Genomic DNA, 12257 nt, shown 5'->3' with positions numbered 1-12257 from the left:
ATTTCTCCTGAACTCACAAAGTTATGACATCTCAAAAAAGCTGTAAAGATGGTTAAAAAGAGGACAAACCTGAGCCCACCCCCGTGGACCTGCAGGGTGCATGCATAAATATACTACAGTAATTGTAGAACATTAAATCAGCTGATTGCGAGGTGGTCATGTGGGAACTTTGACTGGGTTTATATGAAGTGAGGATTTTCCAGCCTGTAGAAATGGGGTTTTCCAGGCTGTGGAGTAGCAGCATCAGGTCTGTGCTCTGAGTTCATGCACAGAAGCTCCCGGTGTGCACGTCTTCTCTTCCAGCGCCTCAGTGACAGAATCTCTGACCAAATCTAGAACTCGCAGGTATTTGGAAGAAAATGGGCGGCTCCAAGTTTCAGAGTCCGGAGAATCTTTAATGATAAAGGGTGCCCGTGCTGACTGATAACTCTTGTTTTGTCCCTCTGTGGTACCCTTAGTTCCTGAGTGTTGCTGCTGCTCTCTGGCCTCATAGAAACTCTTAATATCTCTGCTGTGTTTTAACTTGCATTCCCCTGGAGGCAGGGCATTGTCAAGTAAGTATGAGCCAACACTTACTGTGTGGATGGTCACACTTAAAACCTCAGCTGCAGCCACTTTGGATCATTTATTAAAGCCCAAAAGCAGAAATCTCTCATTTACAAATCCATTCAAACTCTTCCTCGATCAGACATAACACCACGACTCGTCGAGGCGTGGACTCAGCAGGTGTGAACAGGTCCTGTAGGTCCTGCTAGCTGTGGGGTGGAGCCTCCGTGGATCCGACTCGTTTGTCCGGCACATCTCACTGATGCTCGACTGGACTGCGATCTTTTAAAAATTAGAGTTAACACCTCAAACTTGTCGCTGTGCTGCACAGACCGTTCCTGTTTGTGGAGGAAGGAGGCCGCGACCTTCCTCCATCGCTCTGTGGTCCAGTTCTCATTGTTGGTGCTTTCAATGGTGGACGGGGGTCAGCCTGGTCAGCCTGACAGCTTTCTATCAGAACCAGCATGAAGCTTTAGCCCGTCTGTTGGATCGGACCACACAGACCAGGCTTCAGTCCTCACACGCATCGGCCTCCACGGCCCCGTCGCTGCTTCACCGCTGTTCCTTCTTTGGACCATAAAAACTGACCCCTGCAGACCCACACAGAGCTGCCGTTTCGGAGACGCTCTGACCCAAACTGGCTCGTAGCCTCACACTCGCCCATTTTTCTGCTTCTAACATCAACTTTGAGGACAAAATGTTCACCCGCTCCCTGACAGACCCCGCCCACTAACAGGTGTCATTGGTGTTACCTGTCAGTGCTCATAATGTCATGTTGGATCGAGTTTTGGCCTAAATATGTTCGGAGCCTGACTGCAGGTAACGTGAGCCGACTGGACACACCTGTGTTTGTAAGACCACAGAGATCACAGAGTGTCAGGACAAAACCAGCCGCCATGTTCAGGGAGCGGTCTCTAGGCTTTTGGGACAACAATATTTCACCTGATGGAAGGACAGGATGTCACTTCCTGTTCCTGTGGGACATCATCAGCAGAGAAAGATGTTCTATGGGGAGCTCGGCTGAGAATAGTCGGGTTTTCTTCAGAGTAACATCTATCAGATGTTTGGTATCGATGATACTGCAGCAGCCACCTGTGTCTCCCTTTGATAAACAGTAATCCAGGCTCTCTAAGTTCTCAGGTACAGGGCTGCACCTGCTGCTGTGAGGCCACAGGTGTACCTGTGCACGTTAGCCCGCTGACACGGTTAGCTGCACTAGCATGTTAGGCTGGCAGCCTGAGGATTAAACAGCAGCAGCAGCAGCATGGTAGCGTTTTGTTAGCATGTACTTTTAGCCACAGTGTCTCTGAGGAGGAAAGCCTGTGTGTGCATGTGTGTGTGCATGTGTGTGTTGAGTCTAAGTGTAGATAAGAGTGCGTGACTGTGTGTGTTTCTAAAGCTCTACCTTGGTTCTATCCCTCTGCTGTCCAGGGGATCCAGGTAACACCTGCCTGCCTGTACACGTCCTCTTCATCGTGTTCGCATCACACGCTGGCATTTCATGAAAACGTTTCAGTGCATTTTCGTCCTGTTCGGTCACTTTCATCTCTCCGTCATGCACCACTTCTCTTACGGCTTTGGCGCCTTGATGAACCGTTCGCAGCACTGAGCGATAACGTCTCGCTTCAGTTGCTAAAAACGAAAGTTTATTTGCCAACGAGGAGCCTGTGCAGACCCCGCGGACCCACGTCCAAACCAGTCGTGCTGGAGGACGATGCTGTGGTGGTGGACCTGCCCTCGTGGACTCTGACGGTTTGGTCAGAAACGTGCTCATGAGTAACCCGCTGGAGGTCACACAGAGGAGCAGACACCTGTGCAGCTCAGCTCCTGTAACGTCTGCTGGTGTCTGCTCCTCCACATGTGCAGGGAGATACAGACGGTCCGTACCATCCTGGAGGAGCTGACGGGGGTGCACCACCACCTGTTAATCTATTTCCTTTTTGGGGTGGTCTCATTGTTGCCCCTCCAGTGCACCTGTTGTCACTTTGAGTTGCACCTGTGCAGGTGAAACAGGTTCATAAGTGGATACTGAAGTTTTAACTGTTGTTACCGTGACGATCGACGATGCAGTGGACCTGGTTCACTCACCGCAAAATCCTGCAATTACTGCAACAGTTACTAGAGTTATTACTCTGAATAGTAGCAGAACCTTCCTCCTGTAGGTTTCAGGTGCTTCGGCAGGTCGACGCTCTCGGTTTAGTGAAAGGTTGCATTAAACTCCGCCTCTTCCCTCTAGTCGCCAACAGACAACAAAGAGCACAGTGACGCTGTAACGTTAACAAATCTGAGTGATTTAACTCTGTCAGAAGCAGAACGGCTGCTCTAACCCAAATGGCTGCCGGTCTGAGTTCACAGAAAGAGGGCGGAGCACCAGCACACCGCCGGATCAGCTGTTTAACCCCCCGATGTGTAGTTCATGTTGTCTCCATGTCTGTGCTCCACCCGTGTGTCTCTGATCTCGTCCTTTAACATGTAAATGAATGTTTTTCTGTCTTTGACTCATCGACCGATTCATTGACACGCTGATCGATCCTCCAGGCCGCCAGTGAGCCGAGCGGCGCCGCAGCCCGAGAAACTCCAGAAAAACAACGTGTCCAAGAAGAAGCGGCCGGTCGAGGTGAGTCTGTCCGTCCGTCCGTCGGCCCGTCTGTCCGTCTGTCCCTGCGTTCACCGTCCGCCTCTGCCTCTCCAGGACCTGATCTTGGACCACGTCTTTGGTTTTCGGGGCTTCGATTGTCGTAACAACCTGCACTACCTCAACGACGGCGCCGAGATCGTGTACCACACTGCCGCCACCGCCATCGTGCACAGCCTGAGCACCGGTAACACAAACAACACACCTGAGTGACGTGCCGTGGACGATGAGTCCTAACGTGAGGTTGTTTCAGCAGGACGGACGCACGAACAGTCGGCAGGCGTTGGTGTCCGAAAGATGTTAAAGTCTCTGTAAATGCATCTCTGCATGTGCCCCTTCTACCTGCTGCACAGAAACATGATGTCAGTGATGTAACATTTAATATTCAAAAGCTTTTATGTTTGTGAAAACGGTTTTACCAGGTAAATTATTGTTGTTGTTACACAGTTTCTGCTGAGCAGACTCAGCTTCATGCACACCTGTGGAAACGTGTTCAGGTTGTATCTACCTGCTCGCACACAGGAAGCAAAGATGTTGCGCTCCACCGGATCTCATCCACAAAAACACGCCTCTTACCTCACAGAGCCGTTCGGCTGCGATTGGTCGGTTCGTGCTTTATGCTGCAGCCACACTGAGGTGGATGGAAGCTGCAGCACAGAGTGATCGTGGCCGAGTTCGGTGGACTTGTGATGTCTTTGCTTCGCAGATGGAGACCGGCGGTCTTCAAACTTTGGTGCATTAAGACGGTGATGAAACGGCGATAACGTGTCTGCTGTCAGCTTGAGGCTAAGTGGGCTCAAGTTGGCAATTTCATGCAGTCTGTTTGTGACAATCCGGCGATTAGCTGTGAGGAAACAGCCACAATTACACATTTGTTGCTGCACAGAGATGCACATTCAGAGTGCGGCCAAAGCCTCACAGATCACGTGTCCATAAATCAGGACACGGATGCTGCAGGACGGCAGTTTAACTGCAGAATGACAGACGTGACAGACCAGGACCCGGCTCGGGTGAGCTGTGCAATCACCTTTGGATGGAAAGTGGTCGGCGTGCTGCACGCTTCAATGACCACTTACGCTCCTTTGATAACAGACAAAACTCAGCGCAGTCGTCACAGGGTACACAAAGTCACAGATTTGTGCCTGGATGTTGCCATCCTGTGTTTTTTGCTTTGGATCCAAAAAAGCACCTTAAAATCAGCAAACTCTGATTGCTGTCAGTGTCGCCCGTCGCTGTCGTGTAGCAGCAGATTGCTGATCTCCGGCAGCGTGGGCGGAGCTTTGCACAAGAAAAGCACAGCTTCTGACGACATCACCAGAAAGAGCACCATCCATTAGAACGAAACCGTGTCGTTAGCTCACCTGCATGTGTGCGTTTGCAGCCCCACAAACACCACGAGTGTGTCCGTGACTCGTGCTGAATGAAGCGACGACTGAGCTTCAGCCAGAACTGGAGTTTATTTGGTGCCTTGCAGGTAAAACGTGTCTGTTTACGTGTCTTTGCAGGAACGCAGAGCTTCTACCTGGAGCACACGGACGACATCCTGTGTCTGACCGTCAACCAGCACCCCAAATTCAAGAACATCATCGCCACCGGGCAGATCGGTACGCTTCGGTGTTTGTGTGTGTGGCGTGTCGCTGTCGGAGCATGGCCGTGTTTTCCTCCACTAACTGTACTAAAGAGAAGTCCCGCTTTCTCTCCCTGCTTCCTGTTTAACCCGCCTGCTTTGCTTTATTTCTACTGACACAGTGGAAACTGACCGACTCACCGACAGGGAGCAAACGCTTATTGCAGCTGTGAGGCGCCACGTCGCGACAGTTTCTCCTCGAGGTCTGCGTTTAAAATACAGGAAGTGGGGTTAATTCAGCCAATCAGGAAACACAAGCAGAGCTTCACGTCCCAGAGTTTGTTGTTTTGGTATCGAACCGTAGAGCAGCCGAAGCGATCCGCAGTCAGGAACGTCGAAGCTCCGCGCAGACGCAGGATGAATGAAACGTTTTTTCTGCCTGGCTGTGACTCACTGCAGGTTTTCATGTTGTTGTCTTTGTGTGTGTGTTTTTGGCCGGCCTCATTTGTCACCATCGCTCTCACAACACCTCAGGTGACGGCGGTGAACTCCCAGGTAAACTACAAACGACCCGCACGCCTCCCATCACAGCAAACTGAAACCCAGAGTGCCCGACTCAACCAGACGTGTCGGTTTGGTTTTTACTGCTACGTCTCATAAAAACATGCAAAGAAACAATTTAAACAAAATATTTTTGCATTTTTAATCGTTTTTTTCAACAAAATGTTAACATTTATAAAAAAGTAATATTTTTCTGATAAATGTTCAGAAATTTCATTAAATATTTAAAATATATTCATGTTATACAAAAGTTCTGTTTTTTTAATCAAAAACTTTAAAAGCTCTTCAAAATTCCACTTTTCCAGCAGTGCATCAGCATTAACACATTTTTCATATTGTCTCATATTCTTAATCATTGTTTTTTGCACACATTTAAATAAATATTTGTTCCTGGGTAACTTTGTATCAACAAACACAGGATAGTTTCACCACATTAAATGATTGAAGTGACTCATTTCTGACGGGCTGATGTTAGTTTGTTGGATTTTCCTCGATGATCGATCAATATGATGTTTCTGCTGCATGTTTGACGCTCGTCTCAAACTGAACTCATTCGATTTGTTTAACGAGTAGTTAAAGTACTCGAGTACCAAACGCAAACTCTTGTGCCGTCGTGCTTTCCTGACCCGAACGCTCGGATTAAATAAATGGGGCGCGAGCGCTTTAGCGTGGCGGTGAAACAGCGTCTGGTTTTCAGGGTGTCTGTCGGCTGCACCGACCCCTCTGTGTCGCTGTCGTAGTTTATCCCTCTGTGGTCGTGCTGACGCTGCCTGTGGCTGTAACGGCGATAAACACTCGCTCCGTCTCCACGCAGGAACGACCCCCTCGATCCACGTGTGGGACGCCATGGGCAAGCAGACGCTGTCCATCCTCCGCTGTCCGCACAGCAAAGGCGTCGGCTACGTGAACTTCAGCGCCACGGGAAAGCTGCTGCTGTCCGTCGGAGTGGACCCTGAACACACCATCACGGTGTGGCGCTGGCAGGAAGGTCAGAGACTTTCAGCGTGGTTTGATTCGCGTCCCTCTGTGGTGGCAGTAACCACGGTAACCACAGCGTGTCTCCTCTGCAGGATCTCGAGCGTGCGGGAAAGCCGGACACCCGGACCGGATCTTCGTGGTGGAGTTTCGGCCCGACTCGGACGCTCAGTTCGTGTCGGTGGGAATCAAACACGTGAAGTTCTGGACGCTGGCCGGCGGCGCGCTGATGTACAAGAAGGGCGTGGTGGGGACGCTGGAGGACGGCAGGATGCAGACGATGCTGTCTGTCGCCTTCGGTGCGGTGAGTTCGCCGCTTCGCCCCGGGGCCCCTCAGGAGCGTCGTTCAGTCGAAGCACGTAAGCTGACCGTGTCTGTGTTCACGTTTGCAGAATAACTTGACGTTCACAGGGGCCATTAACGGGGACGTGTACGTGTGGCGAGATCACTACCTGCTGCGGGTGGTGGCGAAGGCTCACACCGGGCCGGTCTTCACCATGTACACCACCCTGAGAGACGGACTCATCGTCACCGGTGGAAAGGAGAGGCCGTGAGTCACACGCCGACCGCTTCACCTGCATCGAGAACCATCTTCATAATACAGATTTTATTAAAAGGATGTTTATATATGATGTCATGAAAATGGGACCAACCATGAGTTTGGAAGTTTTCTACTTCCTGAAAGCCGCCAATTCTCTGTGGACGGACGTCGCCACAGAAACAGAGATCAGCTGATCTCTGTGTGATGGCCTCATTCGTGGTCCTCTGTTTAAGCTGTTTCAGTCTGCAAGCTCCTTTGCAACCCAACCTCCTCTTTCGTGCTGTTTCTAGTTTTTCAGTTTTTGTTTTCTCCTTCGTGGAAAAAATGGAAAATAAAAACTGTGTGTTTGTGCGTCAGGACGAAGGAGGGCGGAGCGGTGAAGCTCTGGGATCAGGAGATGAAACGATGCCGAGCCTTCCAGCTGGAGACCGGGCAGCAGGTGGAGTGCGTGCGGTCGGTCTGCAGAGGCAAGGTGAGACCTCGACATCCTTTCCCCGCTCCTCCTCCTCCGCCATCACCCGTCCGTCTTCCTCATCGCCTCGGCCTCTCGTCTTCCTCAGGGTAAGATCCTGGTGGGGACGAAAGACGGCGAAATCATCGAGGTCGGGGAGAAGAACGCGGCGTCCAACCTGCTGCTGGACAGTCACGCTCGGGGGGGAATCTGGGGTCTGGGCGCTCATCCGGCCAAAGATCTCTGCATCACGGCGAGCGACGACGCCACCATCCGCCTGTGGGACCTCGCCGACAAGGTGCATTCATACATATGTCAGTGATTGGAGTCCAGGCTCTTTAGGACGTAGGTGGTGGATGCTGGGGTGGAGGAGGGCTAGAAACAGCAGGCGCTGCTGCAGGTTTGCGTGATGTGGTGCAGCGAGGGCTGGTTAAAGAAATCTTCTCTCTCTGGTTAGAAACTGCTGAACAAAGTGTGCGTCGGCCACGCGGCTCGCTGCGTCAGCTACAGCGCAGACGGAGAGATGCTGGCGGTGGGGATGAAGAACGGCGAGTTTCTCCTCCTCCTCTCCAATTCGCTGAAGATGTGGGCGAAGAAGCGAGACCGCAGCGCCACCGTCCAGGACATCCGGTAAGAGAGCGAGAGCGGGAGCGAAGAATGAAAGCGCTGGATGTTTGTTTGACTGAACTCTGTGCGCAGCTTCAGTCCGGACCGGCGGCTGTTGGCGGTCGGCTCCGTGGAGAACACGGTGGACGTGTACGACGTGAGCACAGGGCCGACGCTGAACCGGCTGGTTTACTGCAGCGACATCCCCGCCTTCGTCCTGCAGCTCGACTTCTCTGCTGACAGCTGCTACGTACAGGTACACCCACAGCTGGAGGTCTCTTCCTGTTAGACGGGGGCTCTTCCTTCCCACAGTCACCAGGTGCTGTGATACAACTGCTCTACATGTATATGTACACAAAAAACACACACACCCTACAAAACCCCCGGGCCATCCTCGGTCCAGCTACAGATCACACACACACACTCGTTCTGCTGACGCGTGCATCACAATCTCACCTGCAGGTGTCCACGGGAGCTTATAAGCGGCAGGTGTTCGAGGTTCCTTCTGGAAAGCTGGTGAGCGACCCGATCGCCATCGACAGAATCACCTGGGCAACGTGGACCAGGTAACGCACAAACACGGCTCATGGTCGCCCGCTCGACCCCCGAGCTAACCCGACAACGAGCCGCGGCGCTGACTCGCCCTTTCTGTCGTCTCTTCTTCAGCATCCTGGGAGACGAAGTTTTGGGGATTTGGCCTCGAAACGCCGACAAAGCTGACGTGAGCTGCGCGTGTGTGTCTCACGGCGGCCTGAACATCGTCACCGGCGACGACTTTGGATTGGTCAAACTGTTCGACTTCCCCTGCACAGAGAAGTTTGTGAGTTTGTGGCCATGTCTCATTTATTCAGTATTAGTTGTTCGGAGGTAGGAAAGGAAATAAATGAAGGAGTCGAGGAGTCGAGGGCTTCATGAGCACTAACGGAAAGAAACAAAGTCACAAGTTTGAAGTTAAACTTTTGACCTTTTGATCTCTGAGGATATCAAACTTGTGTAGCTGAGGGTGTTTGTAGGCTCAGGTTCAGTTTATTCTTTGTATCCAGGACTAAGTTGATTAAACGGACGCACGTTTGCTTCGTTTCCGTCTGCAGGCCAAACACAAGCGCTACCTCGGCCACTCGCCTCATGTGACCAACATCCGCTTCTCCCACGACGACAAATACGTGATCAGCACAGGAGGAGACGACTGCAGGTAACCCGATCACCGATCAATAACACAACCATGCACTCAGGAGAGATTAAACTAATAAAACTGTTTTTATTCTCTCTGACTACAAAGACAAGATGCTGCGACGGGCGCATGAACCTTGGTTTTCACACGTGTGTCTTTATTGATGGTTTCGGAGTCAAACGCCTTCTAAACAGATTCTTACAGCAGTTACAGTCTCACCTGTTTTCCACCTGTTTTTGCTGTGAGCCTGTAAATGTAATTCAAAGTGCTCGCTGTTAAAATATCTTCTAAGTTTAGGAAAGTTATGACTTGTATCCAACACTTCTGTTCGTGTTTAAGAGATTTCAGGTAAAGTTTAAAAAGGGGCGGGCTTTACGTTTGCGTAATACCGATCTGCACCACAAGGTGGTGCAACAAGCCCATCGATGTTTTTTTAACCAGTTTAAACTTCGTGTTTAAAGCTGAGGAAACTGGGACTAAAAGGAAGTTAAAGCGCAGCTGGTCGCAGGGGCAACGCTGCCCCCTGGTGGACAAAGTCTTTGTTACAGTTTGCAGAAGTTGACAACACAAAATTCCTTGAATGCCTGTTTGTGTGTTTCAGTGTGTTTGTGTGGAAATGTCTGTAAACACTCGGATCCACAGCGCCTTAAACAGACCACAAGTGGATCCAGAGGGAGTCGAACCCACAACCGGCCCGAGCCTCCAACGCCACGTGGGCCAGACTGCGACTAACCCTCCACGACGGACGGATGCATGGACATGAACACAAAGCCTCGGGAGAACCCGCGGACTCTATCAGCTGATGTTTACATGTTTGTCGTTTTCTTTTTTGGTCACATGGTGAAAAAAACATTAAAATTTGTGCAAACAGGTTCATAAAGTGAGGGAGCGCACAGCTGTAAACCAATCAAACGACAGACCCCTCCCTCACTTTGGTCAACCACACGCTCAGATTTGCACGTCAGTGCGCCCCCTGCAGGGCTCAGCGGGAACCTTCCTGATGAATCACATGACTCAGAGGATCCATCAGCTGGTATCTGACCAAAACCCACAGGATGACCTTGTTGGACGGTTTCTGCCACCTGCTGTTACCCATAAGGCCTTGCGTTGGGTCGTCGCAGTGGTTTGAACATTTAAGACATTCCAGTCGGCTCAAAGCTGCTGCTTCCACAAAACTGAGCAGAAATCAGAGTTTAAGGCAGCTCTAACTGAGCCGCGCTGAAGGTAATTAAAACGGCTTCAAACGAACGTACGGAGGCCCACAAGTGTCACACAAGAACTATTTCTCTAACATCTTCAGACGCAAACGGTAACCTGAAGATACTCGGTTACATTCAGGGGTTATTTTGGCAATAAGTCATTTACGATAAAATTCACACGCATCTGTCAAAGTTTCAAAGAAAACAGAAACTATAAAAAGAGACGTTAAAGTTAAATTAGGAGGAATAAACGCAAAGACACAAACGGCACAGCAAACGAAATTAAAATGTCATTAAATTAAAGAAAAAGAAAAGACTAAACTAAAAGATTTATTACATCGCTCTGTTTTCTTTTCTTTGAGGTGGATTCATTTTTATCTTCAAGTAAAACACAAAAGTCTTTGTTTATATAAAAACGAAACACCGACATGAAGCAAAATAAAAACTACGAGAAACAAAATGAAATCACCACGGGGGGGTCAAAGGTCATCCTGGTACATTGCTCTGGTTTCTGTTTGGTTTTGATGCAATCAGCATCTTATTACGTGTTGTTGAAATGAGCCGATTCGAGCGGGCGTTCTGGTCAAACTAAGATTTCTTTATGCAGAAAACAGAAACGTTAAACTGCTTTATAATAAAAAATAATCGAATGCAGTTTCATATTTACAGAAACTTTGTGAAGTTTGTCTGAAAAAACAAAAAGTCTCACGGTCACGTTTCATGTCAGCGCCTTCACTGCATCTGTGGTTGGACATCGTCACACTTAAGTGCCTTTCCGGATCTTTCTACCTGTGTTTGTTTCTTTTGGACGAGGTTCATATGCTCGATTTATTTGTTTTTAATCCATAATTGAACTCGTGTTTTCTTTTTTGTACTCTGTCTGGTGCTACACTGAGAATGTTCATCCAAAAATGGACGTTTAAAAAAAGAAGCTTTTTGCTTTGCTGCTGCTTTTTGTTTGAAAGACGTGAAACATCCAAAGCTTCGTGATCGTACCAACACGCAGGAAAAGATATTTGGAGACGTGTTCATGTTTCTCGGAGCGTGGACGAGTCTGTGTGTCGGATTATTAACGTGTAACTGTCGTGAAACGTGTCAAAGAGTCTGTGTGTGTAACCATGAACGAAAAAAAACCTGTGAGAAACCAACCGACTGCTGACTCGTTTATCCACACACACACACACACACACACACACACAGTATTGACCCTCAAAGCTGAATATAGATGGATATGTAGCTCCTTAGCAGCTTATAAAGTTTTGCATATAAAAATATATTACGTAGTTTTTGCTCTGTCAAATTGTATCTCGCCCCTGCAGCGGTCTATCCTTCAAGCTCTCGCAGGTGTTGATGGCCCGGATCTTGTTCTTACCGTTCAGCTGACTCCTCAGGACTTGCCCCTCTGCAGGTACTTGGTGGTTGCAGCTTTCCTAGCGGCCTCTTCATGGTTCCCATTCACCTGTGGGATCCCCAGGTACTTGTAGCCAGTGTTGCCAACTTAGCAACTTTGTCGCTATATTTAGCGAGTTTTCAGACTATGGGCTCAAAATGTGGTCATAAATATTTTGTACTTGTAAATCGGTTTTGTACTTGCAGATTTGTATGTGTAAAAAAAATTTGTGCATGTGTAAAAAAGATTTGTGTGTGGACTTAGCCAAAAAAACCCCTGCAAGTTACAAGTACGAATTTTGACCCTATTTTTCTTCCTTTCATCTGATTGGTCAATGTCATGTCAATCACAAATGTAACAATCCAATCAGAGAACAGATGGGTTTGGCTGTCGGAGGGGCGCTTTTTTTGAACTGCAGGTCCTTGAAGGGAATAAATGCCCTTTTACATGCCAACCCAGCGTTTTCCTTCATCACCACGAAGGAAAACAGTCTGTGGTCGTCCGAGTTTGGTGATTTTTGTGTCACAGGTCTACGTGTTTAATACAGGGACTTCCACAGCCTTTTCAATAGCGCTGCGGACGCAGGGGGGGCAGTGTTTTGGAAATGACAGTCTT

The 12257-nt window shown here is 49.3% G+C and overlaps 1 protein-coding gene across 4 annotated transcripts in view; it reads left to right on the top strand.

Moving 5' to 3' along the window:
- Positions 1 to 11400, top strand: part of LOC120734884 (echinoderm microtubule-associated protein-like 6) — a 66654-nt gene extending 55254 nt beyond the window's left edge. The window contains exons 30-45 of one of the 4 annotated variants that reach the window (XM_040033983.1): positions 1978 to 1986; positions 3085 to 3163; positions 3239 to 3368; positions 4687 to 4785; positions 5283 to 5303; positions 6124 to 6297; positions 6380 to 6588; positions 6677 to 6834; positions 7183 to 7297; positions 7386 to 7574; positions 7734 to 7906; positions 7976 to 8138; positions 8345 to 8448; positions 8549 to 8702; positions 8974 to 9074; positions 9655 to 11400. In XM_040033983.1, coding sequence (XP_039889917.1) covers positions 1978 to 1986; positions 3085 to 3163; positions 3239 to 3368; positions 4687 to 4785; positions 5283 to 5303; positions 6124 to 6297; positions 6380 to 6588; positions 6677 to 6834; positions 7183 to 7297; positions 7386 to 7574; positions 7734 to 7906; positions 7976 to 8138; positions 8345 to 8448; positions 8549 to 8702; positions 8974 to 9074; positions 9655 to 9679 — 1903 coding nt within the window. In that variant the 3' untranslated portion in view covers positions 9680 to 11400. The remainder of the gene's footprint in view (positions 1 to 1977; positions 1987 to 3084; positions 3164 to 3238; positions 3369 to 4686; positions 4786 to 5282; positions 5304 to 6123; positions 6298 to 6379; positions 6589 to 6676; positions 6835 to 7182; positions 7298 to 7385; positions 7575 to 7733; positions 7907 to 7975; positions 8139 to 8344; positions 8449 to 8548; positions 8703 to 8973; positions 9075 to 9654) is intronic. The other 3 variants (XM_040033984.1, XM_040033985.1, XM_040033986.1) reach the window with 3 other exon arrangements.
- Positions 11401 to 12257: the final 857 nt, after the last annotated feature.

The sequence above is a fragment of the Simochromis diagramma genome, unplaced genomic scaffold (assembly GCF_900408965.1).
Source record: "Simochromis diagramma unplaced genomic scaffold, fSimDia1.1 OVJJ01000176.1, whole genome shotgun sequence".
Lineage (NCBI taxonomy): Eukaryota > Metazoa > Chordata > Actinopteri > Cichliformes > Cichlidae > Simochromis > Simochromis diagramma.
The sequence above is the reverse complement of the archived record's forward strand: the minus strand, read 5'-3'. Positions and strand labels throughout refer to the sequence as shown.